At 43.1% G+C, this 19,065-nt stretch overlaps 1 protein-coding gene across 1 annotated transcript in view; it reads right to left on the bottom strand.

Annotated features, from left to right (window-relative positions):
- The window catches only part of AFF3 (ALF transcription elongation factor 3), a 515,483-nt gene extending 502,669 nt beyond the window's left edge, over positions 1–12,814 (bottom strand). Inside the window, exons 1-2 of the mRNA XM_074986799.1 lie at positions 12,760–12,814; positions 10,523–10,547 (exon numbers count right to left, since the gene is read on the bottom strand). Of these exons, the coding sequence (XP_074842900.1) occupies positions 10,523–10,547; positions 12,760–12,814 (80 nt within the window). The remainder of the gene's footprint in view (positions 1–10,522; positions 10,548–12,759) is intronic.
- Between the last annotated feature and the right edge of the window lie 6,251 nt (positions 12,815–19,065).

Raw genomic sequence — 19,065 nt, 5'->3', positions numbered from 1 at the left:
AGGTTAGGCACTGAGCTAGCTACATATCTTTGTGCATCTGTGATAAGCTGAATTCACTTTTAGCATGAATTCACACTATTTGGTTCAACAAAAATCAACAGCAGTATCTACAAACAGTCCGGAGATAATTCTGACTGACGCAGTGGCGATTAGAAATAAGGTAAGTATAATGAAAATGTTTTAGTGGTTCAAATTATATAGCTGAAGAAGTCTTAATAGCAATCTCACCATACAACCTGATTATCCATTCAGTCTGCTAACAAACGTCTTTTTGTGGATTATGGTCTGATGTATTTTGGCCTTCAAAAGTTCTGAGGTCTTTTCTTTATTTCTATGACCAAAGTATTTCCAAGATTCTTATGTGTTCCCTTAATTTGTACTCCTGCTGTGCAATAACATTGTCTGAGTATTGCCGTCCCTGAATTGATTTTTTTTCCTTTTCAGTGCTCTCTCCCCTTCAATAACCACATTATTAAGGTAACAGAGTTTACATTTAGATGGACGACTCCACCTTGTTGTAAAAAGTCCTTTGTGACTGGTAGTGTGACGACGTTTTCATCAAGCTCAGAAGGCACAGTCTCCCAGATCAATATTGTGCTATCCTTTTCCCTTCTAAACTAGTCAGCAGTGCTGGCCAGCATGAAAAAGAGTGGAAGTACATACAATCTCTGCTTTAGAGTATCTACAGTTTTGCATTTTATTTTCTGATACTAGACCTTCAATGAAAAGAGGTCTGTTTGTTGCTTCTCCCATTGCCTTTTAAGTTAGTGCACATTTCAAGATTTAAGCTCCCTTCCATTGTCAAACGACTTCTGCTAAAGAAGTCTATAGTTATTTTCGAAATTGCTAACATGTCCTGCCATTATGAAGAACAAGATGGTTACTGTCCACTGGAGTAAAAATACTGATACCGTTGACTTTTTGCTGCCACGACCACAGGGGCCAACAGAATTGCCAGACCCCTGGACAAAGTGGGGGAAGGGCCAGGGCGCTGCACCCCAAAAGGGGTGTGGCCTGGTGCAGAAAGGGCAGTGCTGGGACAGCCAGCCGTCAACACTGCCAGGACCATGCCACCGTGTCACTAGTGTGCTACGTGTCCCTCTGGCAACGATTTAAAGGGCCAGAGCTTTGGCTGCTGTTGCAACAGTAGTACAGTAAACCCTCGGTTTAACAGACCCTGATATAAAAGGCTTTGGAAGTAACAGCACTGTCCGCCAGCCTCCCCTAATCAAATGCTGGAGACTCACGAGGGACTCGCCAGGGCAGGAGGAGCTGCCAGAGCAGCTGGGGCCACCGGGACTGGAGAGGCCACCGCAGCAGCTGGAGCCACTGGGACCATAGAAGCCGGGGAGGGTGCAGTGGGGAGCTGGAGCTCTCCCCCACCAGCCCCATGTGTGTGGAGCATGTCGGCACCCGGCCGCCACTGCCTGCAATGGTCCTGAGCAGCAGCCATGGTGTCGGAGGCTACTGCCCGCCGGCAGGCTGGGGACAGCCACACTCTACCTTGGCGTGGGCAGCTCAGAGCCAGGGCTGGAGCCACTCAGAACTGCAGGAGGTGGAAGGAGCCAGGCTGGCATTCAGCTCCTCTCCTGGTAATTGGGAGAGGGAGATGGAGGTGTGAGGGGAAGAATGGGGCAGGAAGGGTAAAGAAGGGGGAACAGAGGGCAGGAGTGAGCAATGGGCTAGGAAGGTCAATGCATCTTTATGCGGTATAACCATTCGGATATAATAGACTTTCAGCATTAATGGACACCCTTTCCCCCCCTCCCCATTAGTCCATTAAATCGAAGGTTTACTGTATCGGCAGTGACCAGAACTCCAGGTACTTTTGAATCACCAGGCCTCCAGGCAGTTCCCCCTTTTGCCCCCTGTCATTGGACCTGCAAGATTATAAATCCCAAATTAAGAAAATCTGCACATGTACGCCCCAAAAAGTTGATTTTACATATACTGAAACCACTATCAGAACACTTCATTCCTTTTGTATGACAATTTGAGATTAATGTTTGCAAGTTCATCATATAAAGTGTACCCTGTAAGAGCACTTCAGTGCATGACACATCATAGACTTATTAATGATTTCCTCAAAACTTCCTTCCTAATTTATATTTCTTTTGTGAGCTTCTGCAACTTCCAAAATCCTTCTTGAAAGAAGAGTTCTTCCTTGTTTGCAATCTATAAGGAATCCTAGACGTGTAATCAATTAAAGTGGTACTAAGTTTTCTAGTGTGATCACAAACCTGTTACATAATTGTGGTGATGCTGTTGGCAATTTGCTGTATCAGACGGAAGACAGTTTACTTGGTAAGAATGCATTCCAGAGAAAGACAGACAGGAACTCCATCCAACTGGAATATTGCCCTTGCTGTAACTGATATTGTGGTAGAAACTCCAGACATTGCTGATAGACCTTAAAGCAGCATCCTAAACTGGCAGTGAAAACTATGGTAAAATAATCACAGAGAACTCCTTATTATGAAGTGTGACTAAAACTTCATGAGACCTATTAATATCTTAAAATACTTTCAGGTTTATTGAAGGCCCCATGAATGCTAGCAACTTCACGCTTAAATATGCTTCTTTTTAAATGCACCGTCACATATATAGACTTTGTTTTATTTCAGTTTATTCCAAATCAAGATGACAAAGGGGGCTGCTTTTGCAAAAATAATAAATAAAAATGGAAGGAAAATGATTTTATCTTATTAAAATCATATTCCTTGCAATTTTGAGGCCCTTTTCACCTTTCACTCAAAGAAATCTGCAGAGTAGCAGGGTAGAAAAAGGAGCTTGTTCCAGTCTAGCATCTGAAAACTACTGTCACTTTTCTCAATGGAGACTTGATTCTGTTTCCCAGCCAAGTTGACAGGAAAACTCCCATCAGTTTCAGTACTGCAGATCAAGCCCTAGATGAGAGGCAGCAGCAGGATGTTTTGCTTTGCATATGTAAGATTTCTGTTGGTTCTACTTTGACTTTTCCCCTCTCTTCTTTATTCTTAATGGAGGGATGCAATGACCAGAAGGAGCAGCCCCTTTTACTCCTCATACATTATTTTGTGCACCTAAGTTTTTTAACTCTCTCTCTCTCTCTCCATGCGTATATTCAGAGTCCTTCTCAAGTCGACATACATATATATATATATATATATACATATATATATACACACACACACACATATATGTATGTCGACTTGAGAAGGACTCTGAATCCCATACACCACACTTAAATTACTTACTTTTCCTTATGAATTCACTATTGATATTCTGACACACAAAATACCTTTCCTTCTTTCCCACTACACTAAGGAGTTCAGGTGACACATTCCGAACCTAGCTGTAGCTAGAAATAGTCACTCATGTATCTAGGAGTACTCATGGGGATGACTGATCCTGCATTGTATTTAAATTACATTTCCTTTTCTGTATACAGCTAGCACTTCACTGACCTAGAAATTGATTGCCCTCCATCCCCCCCAAGCTTCACTGCCCACTCTACAGTGTCTCTTGCATGGATGGACTTTGGATACAATTTTCAAAAACATCTGTGACAAAGAATAAGTCTTTACTGTAGTGTTGTCTCAGCTTATCTACACTTGAGTTACTCATCTCGTTCTCCTACCTCAAGAAAAAGTGGCCACACTTCAAAATAACAGTTGAGCTGTGGTGCTCACACTGACTCTGCATCACTCAATATTGACACAAAGAGGGATGAGAGCTAGGGGTGCGGTGGGTGCTGCAGCATGCCCAGGTTTTATGTGGAGTCCCAGCCGCCAGACCTGCACCCAGGTCCCACTGCTGGTCTCCCACTCAAGTCTCTTCTCCCAGCCCCATACGCAGGGTTCCAACTGTTGGCTGAACCAGAGCTCTGCTCCCACCTCCAAATGTTGTCCCAGCCTCAGCCCACTTACCCCTCTCCATGTCTCATGTCCTCCCCCTCCACAGCCATGGGCCAGTCTTGACCCCAGCTCTGGGGAAAGGGGGCAAGGATAAGGGTAACTGGGAGTGGATAGAAGTAAGGGGGTTCCAGGTTTGAGGATCACTGGCTTTCAGCACCCCCACTGTAAAAACTGTACCATCATCCCTGGTGTTAATACTGCTGGGGGCACAGCCTATGGTTCTCAGCACTGCAGTAAGCAAAGCCTCTCTATGAATTCTTTACCAGAACATTTTGGGAGGATTTGCATATCCTTTCTGAGCACAAGAGGAATTGTGAGAAAGCACTGGAGGACTAGCAGTGCTCAAGCATCATCACGTCAGCAATCATGTCATACTCACTCAACCTGTGCCCTATATCCTCTCTCAGGCCAGCCAAATTTAATTAAAAACACTACCGCACGTGATCACAGGTATATGTGGCCTCCTGAGAGCACAAGTCATTTTTTGAAAAAAATCAGACTTCAGACACTCAGATCACTGATTCACAGTGGGCTCCGAAGCACCTAGTCAGCCTAGCTCAGTTGTATGCAGACATGCTACAAAGCTATACCCAAGCGTCTCCACTCAACTGCACCTTAGGCTGCTTCTGTACGCAACTGTGTATGTCATTAGGACTACATACAAGTGCACATTCTTTTGTTCCTAGCACTGCAGTAACCTGAGCCACTCTATTGTTCTGTCTCAATTAATTGTGAAGAGGGACTTCTTGGCACATCAGGAATTGGAGGAAGGCACTGCAGAATTCCCAGCATGCGAAGGTAAAGGGGTTACATAAGTACTTGAGCTTTTGCCCACATCCGCAGGATGGACCAGCTAGCTCATGTGTTAAGCACAAACTCATTCAGATGCCAGGGGTTAGTATATGGGTGAGAACTAGGTTAAGGGCAACATCCAAATAAGAGTTCACTTTAGTCCAGTTAACACCATGTTTATTAATGGGATTATATGAAGGGTGACCTGTGATAACAGGGGACTGAACTCAACTCTGATGGTACAGTTTTTACAGTGGGGGTGCTGAAAGTCAGTGATCCTCAAACCTGGAACCCCCTTACTTCTATCCACTCCCAGTTACCCTTATCCTTGCCCCCTTTCCAGTCCAATGTTATTAACTCTACAGTGAAGACAAGCACATACTTTTGAAAATGTTATCCTCCACTTGACTTTGAGACAGTATTTCTTGGTCAGCTGTCTACTCTCCAGCTCTCAGTATTTTGTCCATGAAACGGATACTTCGGTGCTTCAGTTCACAAAGGGAGCATTTGCCTAACAGTCCTCATGGCTTTCATCTGGCCGGACATCATTTTCTTCTCTCCATCCATTTTTGACAGGAACTTTGCTATACCTGGAAAATTCACTTCTAAATTAAGGAGCCTTGCAAAAGTGATATTTTGATAGGATAACCTTAGAGTATAACAGCTCACTAATTGCTATTTCGTTTACTTATATTGTAAGTTCTCTGTGGTGGAGGACAGCTCTTTGTCATATGCATGTACAGTGCCTACCACAAATGGGGTAATGACCCTGGATTGAGGCTGCTGGGTGCAACTACAACACAAATAATATTAATAATTTTCTAATTGTTTTTCTTTAGCCTTTCAATAGAAAAACAGAAGTGGACCTCACTGATTAAGAACTCCTAGAATTTTTGGTGAGGAATGCTTTTATAAGCTGTTAGAGAAGTCTTTCCATGCAAGAGACGCTACATAGCGGAAAGTGGCTTATCTATGTTGTTGGGAAAGGGGTGTTCTCTGTAAGTCCAGAAATACTGCTCCAAAATTCCTTTCAAACAAAAACTGAAATGCTGCCTTGTCTGTTAACATAAATTATTTCACGGTGTGTTATTTGTATTACAATAGCACCTAGAGATGCCAATCAAGATCAGGACTCTACTTTGCTAGAGATCACTGTTCAAACACAGAGTAAAAACCTTCCACCAAAAAGCTTTCAAACAGACATGATGGACAAAGGATGGGAGGGAAAACAGACAATGAGGTGAAGTAAGTTGCTGTAGGTCACAAAGTACATCAGTGGCTAAATTGGGAACAGGCCCAACTATCTTCAGTATCATGCCAGTGCCCTGTTCCCTACGCCACACTGCCTCAAAACTTCTGCCTTCTGCTCCTAAACAGAGTTACAGATAAGGCCACTACCGCAAGTGCAAACTGACATCAATATAGCCATAGTTATATATGCCAGCTGAGAATGTGTCTCACAGTTCAATAGATGAATTAAATGGCATACATCAATAAGTGAAAATAATATCACCCTTGTTTCATTCACATCCTTTTCTAAATGGATGCTGCTTATTACAGTTTACTTTGCTTTCTCCCTTTTGAGTAAGTTTTCAATCTTTCAAGGAATTCCTGATTTCCAAAGCTCCGTTCCTCACTTATCTGTACTACCCTTGTTGCATTATGTTTTCCTCTTCCAGGAAAAAGTGGGCAGATATTCACAGCAGCAGAGCTGCCACTCTTTCCTCCAGTTATCTATGTTGGAGCCAGAATTTCACTCACCAAAGCAACAGGAATTTTGTCACTGACTTCAGTGCACTCAGCATTTCACCCCTTGAGTTTCATGCTAAAGGTTGTCTTTATGCTATACACTCTCCGGATCATCACCTTGTCATGGTGAGTGGGCTTGTGGGTTCCAATGAACCCAATAGCGATGCTGTAGGGAGTCGCATACTCCCAGCAGGGTAACCCAGGATAGCAAGGTCAAGGGTGAGGGTTTAGATGAAGAACAATCCTAAAAGTCCTCAACAGCAGAACAGGTAGAGTGTAGCAAGGGTAATGCTACAATGGCTGCGAAGGTGCATGAAGCCTGCAGCAGACAGGAGACTCCAAGTAGTCATGGATCCCATGCCTTGTGTCCATCAAGAACTGTGTGGTGCCTGCAGTGCTTCAGTCCCCCCACGTTGAAAGTAGTCACATACAGGCATCTTCCTCTATGTACTGCTCTCCAAAACTTAAGCCCCATGGTGAATGGTGACTGGAACAGGATTGTGAAATTCCAAAGTTTTTGGTCATGGATCAGCACATAGATGGTGGATGTATGTATCATTCATTATGTGTTTTGAGGACTGAGGTAGTAGAATGGCCCAGCTGCTACATCCATGACTGAGCAGCCCTATTTAGGCTCCACTCTACTAATGTCACATAGGGAGAGAGCTAGAAAAGGTGTCCTACAAACAGCCCAGCTTAATCCCCGCTTGACTGGATAACTACGTCCAGTGGGTTCACCTCTGCATGGGCAAAACTGAATAGTAAACTTTGGAACACGGAATATTCAGGCTCTAATGGACAACACAGAAGCTGAGTGACCCAAAAGACACACGGCAATTATCACCTGCAAGCCGTGACGATACATCATTGGTATAGCTGCCCTGACAGAAATGCATAGACCAGAAGAAGGACACCTAAAAGAAGGCAGAGGATACACATTTTTCTGGAAAGGAACCCCAAAGGAAGAAAAATGAATTCATGGAGTAGGATTTGCCATCAAAACAAACTTACAGAGATCCTATCTGAAGTCCCTGTTGGTGTCAGTGAGTGCCTCATGACTCTCTGCTTGAAGCTTGCCAAAAACCAACAGGCAACTGTTATCAGTGCTTCTGCACCAACTGTAGACACCAAAAATGACATGAAGAAGAAATTCTATACCCAATTGGACACCGTCATGAAAGACAGCCCCAAAGAAGACAAGATTATTCTCTTGGAGGATTTCAACGCCAGGGTCAGAAGAGACAGGGACCTCTGACAGACTACCATTGGGAAAGGAGTCGACAACAGCACCTCCAAATGGAGTGTTCCTCCTTACGAAATGTGAGGAACACAAGCTCAACCTCACCAACACCCTCTTCCACTATAAAAACAAATTTAAGACCTCATGGCAACATGATCAGCCAAAGCACTGGCACCTCAAAGACTATGTCACCTCCATGCTCAGGTTCAGTATGATGTCCTTCTCACATGTGCAATGACTAGTGCTGATGACTGCTGGACCAATCACCGCCTTATTTGATCCACAATGGTGATTAGGATTGTCACCAAATGGAGAAGACAGAGGAAACAGATCTGATGAAAGATCAAAGTACAAGGCTTAAAGGACCCCGAGGCAGAAGTCCAATGTAAAACAAGGACTGAAAAAACAATGGTAGACTGAGAAAGTGTGAGAACTGCAGCATCTCACAGACATCAAGGATACAAGAAGTTTCATCAATGCTTCCAAAGCTATTTATGGACCAAGAAACCATGGAAGGATGGTACCCAACTCTTGAAAGACAATGAAACCATTGTTTCTCACTGCAGCTAGCACTACAATGAGCTCTTGAAATGCCCCCTCTGCCATGGTCCTAGAATCCCTTGACCAAATCCTTCAGCAACCACCTAGGGATGATCTTGCAACACTTCCTACCCTGAGTGAGGTCCAAGCTGCCGTCGAAGTGATGAAGTGTGACAAGGCAACCAAACTAGATAGAATCCCTGCCGAAGTTTTCAAAGACAGTGAGCCAGAGCTCCACAAACAGCTCCACCTCCTGATTGTCAAGATCTCGCATAGGGAGTCGACGCTATGAGATTTCAGAGACACGCTGATCATCAGTCTCCTAAAGAAGGGTGACAAGTCAGACTGTGGAAACTATCATGGCATCTCCCTCCTGGCAACAGCAGGGAAAATCTCAGCTTGAAGCCTTGCAAACCAACTCCTACCACTCTCAGAAGAAATTCTCTCAGAATCCCAGTGTGGCTTTTGACTATTCTGAGGAACAGCAGACATGATCTTCACCACCTGGCATCTGCAAGAAAAAATATCGTGAACAAAACCAAGCCTTATACATGATTCAGTCAGTTGCAGTGCCCTGTGAACCATCCTCTCGAAGATGAGCTGCCCCAAAAAATTCATTGGCATTTTGAGGCTGTTTCATGACAACATGATTGCCACAACAGATCCCAAAGTGGCCCTTTGACCCTTTGAGGTCAAAACAGCAGTTAAACAAAACTGCATCATTTCTCCATCACTGTTCTGCATCTTCATCACCATGACCCTTCCCCTTATTGCTGGCAAGCTTCCACATGATGTGAAGATTGTCTATAGAAAGAACAGGAAGCTTTTCAATCTCAGGAAACTGAAGGCTAAAAGCAAGACCTTCACACCCTCAATCACGAAGCTCGAGTACCCGGGTGACAATACGGTTGCTGCTTTCTCCCACAGCCCTTCAGACCATCTTAGGTGCCTTTGCCAAACATCAAAAAGTCCAAGGTGCTCCACCAACCCTCACTGATGGGACAATCTCATGTACCTTCTATTGAAGTCAATGGAGAACTGCTTGAAAATGTGGAGCACTTCCCATACCTTGGAAGTCCTCTTTCCACTACAGTTGACATTGGTGTGGAAATACAGCACCATCTTTGCCGTGCAAGCTCTGCTTTCACCTGCTTAAGGCAAAGCATCATCGAGACCTGGGATATCTATCCCAAGAGAAAGCTTCTTGTATACCGTGCAGTGGTTGTTCCAACACTACTGTATGCATATGAAACCTGGACAATGTACCAGCATCATCTGAAGGCACTTTAACAATATCATCAACTCTGCCTCAGGAGAAGCCTAAATGGCTTGGGAGGATAGGCACACGAGCACTAGCATCCTAGAAGAGTCGAACATGACCAGCAGTGACACCATTATCATTCATCAACAACTTCATTGGACTGACCACGTGGTTCAGATGTCTGATCAGTGCCTCCCAAAACAGAGGAAGGACAGAGGAGTATTGGGGGGCAGTGAAAGCAATATAAGGACTTGCTGAAAGCACACATGAAAAAGTGCAGCGTCAGTGTTGATACTTGGAAGAACCTTGCACAAGACTCCTCCCAGTGGAAAACAGTAATCCGTAAGGGCGTGGCACAATTTGAGAGGTCCTGCCCCAATGCAGATGAAGAGAGACAGAGAAGAAGAAAAGAGCATCACAAACTACCCCACGCCCCTCCAACAGCTACCAACTCCTCCCCCATCTATGATAAGACCTGCGGCTCCAGAACTGGGCTGATCATCCATCAACAGACTCACAAATAGGAGGGTGACATGAAAATGTCCTACTTGTTATCAAGTTATTACCAAGAAGGAGAATGCCAGTACAACATAATACCATTTAGCACTGAGATTTAATTGTAGCGTTTCATCCATCTACTCCTCTCTCCTGCCTTTCTTCAGCATGCTATTACATTTTATTCTTATTTTTTGCCCAATGGTAACATTGCTCTGCATATTAGTATACTGCAGAACTCACTTTTCTAGTTACATTGACAAATGACACATCTTGAAGCCATTACACATCTTGCTCCATTTATGTCTCCAGATGAAAAATATTCTAAAAGTTTGACAGCTACAGATGACTTCCAAGTAAGGGGTTCATAGATTCATAAACTCTCAGCCAGAAGGGACCACTCAGATCATTTACTCCGACCTTCTGTATAACCCAGGCCACAGAACTTCCCCAACATAAATCCTCAAATATATCTTTTAGAAAAGCATCCAATTTTTAGTTAAAAATTGTCAGTGATGGAAAATCCACCACAATCTAATGTTTACTTACTCTCGCTGTTGAAAATGTATGCCTTCTTTCCAGTTAGAATTTGTTCAACTTCATCATCCAGACATTAGATCATGTTACGCCTTTCTCTGATATGATAAAGAGCCTATTATTAAATATTTGGTCCCTGTGCTTAAACTTGTGGACTGTAGTCATCACCTCTTAACTCCTTACTCATCACTCCCTAAGCTTCTTGAGTCCATCACTATAAGGAATGTTTTTTAACATTTTAATTATTCTTGTCTCTCTTCTCTGAGCCCTTTCCAATTTATCAACATCCTTCTTGAATTGTGGACACCAGACTCAGACCCAGAATTCTAGCAGCAAGAGAACCAGTGCCAAATATAAAGGTAAGGTAAGCTTTCAACTCCTATTGGAGATTCCTCTGTTTATGAATCCCAGGAGCACGTTAGCTCTTTTGGCCATAGTCTGTCAATGAGAGCTCATGGTCAGTTGATTATCCACCAGTCGTTCCCTCCCCCTGAAAAAAATCTTGTTCAGACTCACCATTTCTGAGGATATAGTGCCCCCACTTGTAAATATGGTCTACGTTCTTTGTCCCCGGTTGTACACATTTACATTTATCCATATTAAAAATCATCATTTGCTTGGGCCCAGTTTACCAAGTGATCTAGATTGCTCTACCAGTGACCTGACCACTCCCACCAACTTTTGTGTTACCTGTAAACTTTATTAGTGAGTATTTTATGTCTTCTTCCAGGTCACTGATAAAAATGGCAAATAGCATAGGGTAAAGAACAGGTCCTCCTGGGATCCCACTGGCAACACATCTGCTCATTGAAGATTCCCCATTTACAGTTACATTGACCCCCTATCAGTTAGACAGTTTTTAATCTATTAAATGTGTGCCATGTTAATTTTATATCATTCTAATTTTTTTAAATTAATATGTCATGTGCTACCACATCAAACTTTTTACTGAAATCTAAGTATATTCCATCAATACCTTTGTCAACTAAATTTGTAGTATCATCTAGAAAGGATATCAAGTTAGTTTGATGGGATCTATTTTCCATAAATCCATGCTGATTTGCATTTAATTACATTACCCTCCTTTGCTTCACTCCACTATCTTGCCTACGATCGATGTCAAGTTGACAGCCCTAAAATTACCTCAGTCATCTCATTTACCCTTTTAAACAATTGGCACAGTTCTTCACGTCTTCTGAAATTTCCCCAGTGCTCCAAGATTTTTTAAAAATCAATAATAATGGCCCACCAAGCTCCTCAGCCAGTTCCTATAACTCTTCAATGTAAGTTTTATGGACCACCTTCTCCACATGCTCTTCTCAGCCAGCAGAGGGCTCTGTGCTGCCAGACTGGGGTACAGAGGAGGCCCCGCAGCCTCTGCAGCTCTGCTCCAGCCCCAGGGAAGCCCTTGAGCACTGGTAAACTAGTAAACTACCAGATGAGAGAGGAGACGGAAGCCCCAAGCCATAGCCACATGTCAGGAGCAAGAGGGAAGCCCCAGGCTCCCAGCAGGAGCCACTCATGGAGGGTTGAGGAGGAAGCCCCAGGCCTTCTTGCTGGAGCCACGCAAGGGGAATGAGGTGCATTGGGGCAAGGAAGACCCAGGTGTCTGCACAGGCAGTGTTGGGTGAGCAGCACCAGGTGGCCAGGAGCTGGCAGGAGCTGACTGGCTGGGGGGATGGAAAGAGAAGGTGTAGCATGCAGACCTCAGCAGAAGCTGAGGGGCCCTCCATTGTTAGGGCCCATAAGTTGTCAGGATGGCCCAATTCCTTTACTCATCTTACACCAAGCCTGCTCCAGCTCAGACCCCACCCTGCAACCAATGTCACTCCAACCTAGTTCCTGCCTTCATTTGACGTTGCCCCAGACTTGAAACCAGCCCTTCACCTGCCGTCCTTGATTCCAGTTAATATAATTCTGAAACTGGGCTTTGGCATTTGGACTCTAGTTTCTGCCTCTCCACCATGGTTCCAGCTTTGTCTTGCTCATTGTCTCTAACATTTAAACTCAGATTCTGATCCCAACCCTCCCTTTGACCACCAGGCCTGACTCTTGCTCAGACCACTAGGTCAGATTGCCTATGACCCTGACACCCTGGTTTCCTGACACCTACTGGTTTTAAAATGTCTAACATTAGTAGCTTCTGTTTAACAACTTCCAGAGACACTAGCGGAATGGAGTATTATCCAATGACACTTAGTTGTTTGTTCTCTCCCCAAATACGAACAAAAATATTACTGAACACTTACGAGTTTTCTTTATTATTATAGATAATTCCACCATTTTCATCTGGTAACGAACCATATCATCGTCACAATTCTTTTTGGTCTAATACTTTTTTTAAAAAACTCTTTTTTGTCCTTAATTCTGCTCACCATGCATTTCTCCTTGGTTAAGGTCAGGTTTATAGTTGTGAGAGTCCTACTGATGTTATTTTTGGCTCACCTTTCCCTCAGGCTCTTCCCCCAGACTTCCTCTCACTTCAAATTTCAACCTCTCCCATCATTTTACCCTATCTCCAGTCACCCTCAGTCTACTTTCTCCGTCTCCATTACCAGAAGGATAAGGTGACAGACCTTTTCCTCCTATCATTCACTTACACAAGGATCTAAAGGAAGGTGAAGGCCTGGTGACTCTGGCTGAGGGCATTATACAGCACACATTACTCTCAAGAAGGTATAGCTAAGACTTCCCATTCACTCATGTTCAATTCACGAATGTCCCAAAAATTTGGGAATCTCTCAAGAATGTAAGATGTCTTCAATCTCTGAGTCTGTGCATCCCCAATAAGGTATCCCAAAGTATTTCATTCTGTTTAATGGCTACATTGATCACCACAGTATTGATATATATGCAAAAAACTACAAAGAAAAATCCTTTGACCCTGTTAAAGCAGCAAAAATCTAACCAAAAGTTACATAAAGGTGGTTGTTATTAATCTGAATACTGCATAGGGAAGAAAGAACAGAAGTACAATATAATGACATCTATTAAAATTATAAAAGAAGTAAGTAACGCAGTTGTGTCATGAATCATGATTGTATTGTTTAGCTGTCAACTTTTGATGTAACTCAGATTAAAGTGAACTGGCTAATTCATGGAGTCTTTATTCATGCAAAACTCCCATTGACTTCAAAGACAACTTTGCCTGAGTAAGGATTAAATGCTGCAAAGGACTTGGCCTTTTATTTGGAAATTCTCTCAAAAGCATAAAAGATTTTTTTTTTGCAACATACAGTACAACCACAAAATTACAAACACCTTGGAAATATAGACTGTAGCTCCTAACAATATCTTACGATTGTCCTTTCAGAAGTTTACAAATGAACACTGACTAAATATAGCTTTGAAATTTTACTATATAGAAGAAAATCCTGTTTTTTAAGCATCTTAATTTCAATAAAAAGCACAGAAACAGTTCCTTACCTTGTCCATCTTTATAAATTTCCTTATATTTAGTAATTTATCATTTGCTTTCTTTTGTTTGTTTCTGCAAGCTAACTGAAAGCTTGCGGTTACAAATGAGGTGGGTGGTTGACTGGTCAGTTTGTAACTCTGGTGTTTTGCTATACTATTTTCTATTAAAATATTTACTTATTTTAAAGTAAAATTAATATAAAGACTTAATTTTTCCCCAAACAGCTCTGTAAAGAGTTCACATATGAACCTTCATAATTGCTTAGTAGAATTTCTACATGTACCTCATCAGACCATTTATGATATCTCCTTCTGCTCAATATTTTTTCTACTTGCTTTATCAAACATTTCTGAGTACTGCATATTATATACTGATTTATAAGTAAATCTGTATACTGTAAGTAAGTATACTGTTTCCCTGGCTCTACAGTTCTATTAAAATGATTATTATTCTGCTTCAAATAGGTGCTTTAAGTAATACTTAAGGCAATGGTTCAAAATTTGGATAAGGTACTTTTTTTCTTTCTACAGAAATTCTCTGGTATAGCTTGACTCATTTAAGATTTCTCCATTATTTCACACTATGCTTTCTTTCACATATAGTGCCTCTCTCCTCACCAGCAGGACCTGTTCTGTCATTTCTATGTATTTAGTACTGTCATATAACTGTATCCCATTGGGTATCATCATTCCAACCAAGTTTCAGTGATGTCTAATGTATCATTAGCCTCATTTAATATCAAACACTCATGTTCACCGATCTTACTACTCAGAATTCTAGCATTTGCATACAAGCACTTACATGATTTGTCACCTTTTAGCTGACTACTATTATATAATGTATGCAAATAGGACTCCTTTTTCATTTGGCTTTCTCGTCACTTCCTACCTGTATTTTATCAACCTCCATCTTCTCTCCTTTACTAGGATATAGAAAAACACAATTAATAGATCTTCCCCAATGGATTTTTCAGCCCAAACTATGCACTGCTCCAAACATTCTGGCTTCCCCCTAGCCCTTAGTCAAAAACTCTCCTACAACCTGTTTAATTTTACATGCTATCTGATTCAGTTTTAGTTGAGGCAGAACCTATCCTATCAGCATAGGCTCATCCTTTCCCAAAAGGTTCCCCAGTTCCTAATAAACCTAAAACCCTCCTGCCTATACCATCACCTCAACCACACAATGCAATCCTGTAGCACTGCCCATTTAGCTGTCTCTCTGTGTGGAACTGGAAACATTTCAGTGAATGCTACCATGGAGGCTCTGGAACTCAATTTCTTATCTAGCCACGTAGATTTAAACTCCAGGATCTGCCTCCTATCCTTACCTATGCTATTAGGAACTACACGTACTATATCCACAGACTCTTGAGTACCGCACATAAGCCTGTCTGGACACCTTGCAAGATCTACAACCTTTTGCACCCACTAGCTGGACCCTTCCAGCCATCACAAATCTTTGTGGATAAAAATCCATGCTTAAATAATAAAAATTTAGCAGGAGGAATATGCTACTGACCACGTGCCCAGTAGGGTGATGGTGATTGTGACATGCTGTAGGAGACTACAGAAGCTATTAACGCAGAAAACTCAATAATAAAGGGGCCGAGAAGGAAGGTTGTTTCAGGCTCATGCCTCACTAGGAAAAGCCCTGGTTACCCCAACTCAAAAGATACATAAGAACTGGAAAAGGGGCAGAGAAGGACAACAGATATCACTAGCGGTAGGGAACAGTTTTCATATCCAGAAAGATTAAAAAGACAGAGACTTTTCAGCTTGAAAAAGATGACTAAGGGCATATTAGAAAATCTATAAAGTCATGAATGATGTGGAGGAAAATACTGTTATTTACTCCACCACATAATACAAGAACCAAGGGTCATCCAATGAAATTAACGGCGAGCAGATTTAAAACAAATCAAACCCTAAGTAGTACTTCATCATGCAATATACTGCCAACCTGGAACTCATTGCCGGAGAAAGTTATGAAGGCCAAAACTATAACTGTATTCACAAAAAGAACTGGTCCATCAATGGCTATTGACCAAGACAGTTAGGGGCACAACTCCAGGTTCTACGTTTCTTGAGTCTCTCTGACTGCCAGAAGGATCACACAATATTACCCTATTCTATTTATTCCTTCTGCAGCACATGGCACTGACCACTGTCAAAAGAGAGGATATTGGGCTAGTGGGCCATTGGTCTGACCCCGTATGCCCATTCTTATGTTCTCCTGAGACTTTACATTTTTATCAGTGCAGGATTTTTCAGGCCTTGTACAAACTATATTTCTTTTCCGATCATAAAGTATGTGCTACCATCTGGATCATATCTTGATACTGTGAATCTTAATGCTTTGCAGAGATACTCAGGAATGGAATAGGCACTACTTGTTATACACTGAAATAAGTTATGAAACGGCTGCAGTTGCTCATGTTACTTACTTCCCTTTTCAGTGATAGAGTTTATATGCTTGCATAGCACAAGAAAATAAAAACAGAGAAAAAAAGGCTGCCCTAGAAAAGCAAGTAATGTACCACTGTCTCTGATCAGTATTTCCATAAAGTAAATAATTAATATCTACATTGAAATCTATTAAACTGTTCTTCCTATGAGTCACTGTGAGTATTCAAGTAATTCCTTAAATCCCACAAGCAAATATTATAGAATACAGCAGAGTTTACATTTTAAAAATATAATCACTGTATCTGACTGAAAATAAATTTGTTGACTATCAGCTGGGAAACTGGAAACAGCTTCTCAGTCATTTAGTCAAGATAACTCAAAATAGGAGTTAGAAAAAGTATCCCAAGCATCAAAAGATCTATGGTCAACACCATTAAAGAACAGCTAATCTGTTCCAGTTCTAATTTTCCTCTAATGGGATTCCTTTAATGTACTTTACATCACTTGTAATTAGTTCAAAATATTATTACTTATATCGTTGTAAGAACTAGGATGTGTTTTTTGAATTTTCATCTATCTGGTTTATATTTTTACTTTAGTCCAATGTCATGTAGACTTATAAAACCTGTTAAGTATCTCCTATTGTTACATAGTCAGATTCTTCAATATGATTTGAATTAACCCAGGAATGCTTTCATGTTTCTACTTTGAACATAGCAGCACCAATTTGTTTGAAGACAACAAAAGGGCAGATAAACTTGAAAAGTTATAGCTCTTATCCAAGACATCTCCACTTATGTTTTATTTTGACTGATGTATTAAATGCAGAAAGTGTACTTATCAAAATCTCTAAGTACATCTATAAACATTTTAAATGCAAAATTGACAGTTAACTAAATCGACTCAATATTAAAAGACTTGAAGTCCTCACCTCAATTAAAACAAATCTTAAACTCATTCCAAGCTCATTCTCACAGATGAAAATCCATGTAAACAGATGAGCACTGCAGTCTGCCTGGGAAGACAACAAACTTGTGCTTCATCAAACTATGAAAGGTAGGTTCCAGAGATGAATGCCCATCATAGGTGACTCATGGTTGATGAAAGGAAAACTTCTGAAATCTACAGAGGTGTCCTTCCGGTTTGACACTCAAAAGCTTGTCTCCTTCACCAACAGAAGCTGAGTCAATAAAAATATTAACTTATCCAACTTGCCTCTAAAACTACGTGTACACTACGTCAATTTGTTGACAGGAGTCACCGTCGGAAGATATCTTCTGACAAAACTCCAGTCCACAGAATTCATCTACATATAAAAGCAGCTCGCTCTTTTGACACACTGTCAACAAAGAGTGGCCACACGTTCCAACCGCTCTCGCAACTGAACGTGCCCTGGTGACCCTAGAAGACAGGCTCACATGGACACCAAGCCCTACTTGGAGCCCCAACCCAGCACCCTTAAAGTCCCTGCCCCGAGCCGACCTGTGTTCCCTGCCCATGCAAAGGCTTGCATACCTCCTGGAAGGACACAGGGCACCACCAATGCCTGCACCCCTCAGGTCATTAGGCAGGTCTGGAGATACACCACCAGGCCTCACTTGTGGGACTGGTTGGTCATGGGGCAGGGGGATGACCAGCCACAGCTCCAGAACTTCCGCATGCGGAAGAAGGCCTTCCTGGATCTCACGCCCTCCCTCTGACAACAGGACACCCAGCTGCGGCCCGCCATCCCCCTGGAGAAGAGTGTCACCATCTTTCTCTGGAAGCAAGCCACCCCGATAGCTACCGCTCTGTAGGGAACCCATGTGGCATGGGCAGGTCCACCGTCAGCACTGTCCTCATGCAGGTAAGGCACTCTCAGGCTGCAGGCCCTGCAGGGGAGGAAGAGAGGTCCCATCTAAGGGGAACCTGAGGGAGTGGATAGCAGTGGTGTGGAGGGGCAGGGGGAGAAGCGTCCCCAGGGGACCATACCATCCTACCCACACAGAGTTCTGCTGCTTGGGGAGCGACCTCATGGAAGGGGGGGTCTCCTGAAGAGCTCGGGGAGGTGGGAGGGGGAACGCTCCAGGGCCAAGGGCTCAACCCACCCAGTCCCTCACCCATGTGTCCCACCTCCTCCCCTCGCAGATCGTAAGGGCCATCAACTCACTCGTGCTGCAGAGGTGCATCCATCTGGCTGAGGTCGATGTGGTTATGGCCAGATTAGATGCCCTGGGGTTCCCCAACTGTTTCAGGGCCATCGACAGGACCCACATCCCCATCCATGCCCCGTAAGGGCTATCGCTCCCTTGTGCTGCAGGCCTTGGTCGACCACCGGGGACTCTTCATAGACGTGTATGTCAGGTGAGCAGGCTGGGCACATGATGCCAGGGTTTTACACAACTCCAGCCTGTTCCAGAGGATGGAGGTGGGCACCTAAATCACCTGCTGGAAGCTGGCCATCGGGGATGTGGACATGCCACTCTGCATAGTGGGGGACGCGCCTACCCCACTCCTGCCCTGGCTCACGAGGCCCTACCCTGGACACAAGCACCCAAGCCAGAAACTGTTCAATTCTCACCTCACCTGGGAGCACAACCAGGTGGCATGTGCCTCCAGGGCTGCTCCATAATGTCAGTGAGCCACCCAAGCCCCACCCCCCCCCAACCAGTCCTCCTCGCCCCAACAATAAGCCCTCCAGCCATGGGCCTGCCCCTGCCACAGTGGGGTGCCAATGCTTCCTGGTGTGG

This window comes from Carettochelys insculpta, chromosome 1 (genome assembly GCF_033958435.1).
Source record: "Carettochelys insculpta isolate YL-2023 chromosome 1, ASM3395843v1, whole genome shotgun sequence".
Lineage (NCBI taxonomy): Eukaryota > Metazoa > Chordata > Testudines > Carettochelyidae > Carettochelys > Carettochelys insculpta.
This window is presented reverse-complemented; position numbering and strand designations above follow the sequence as displayed.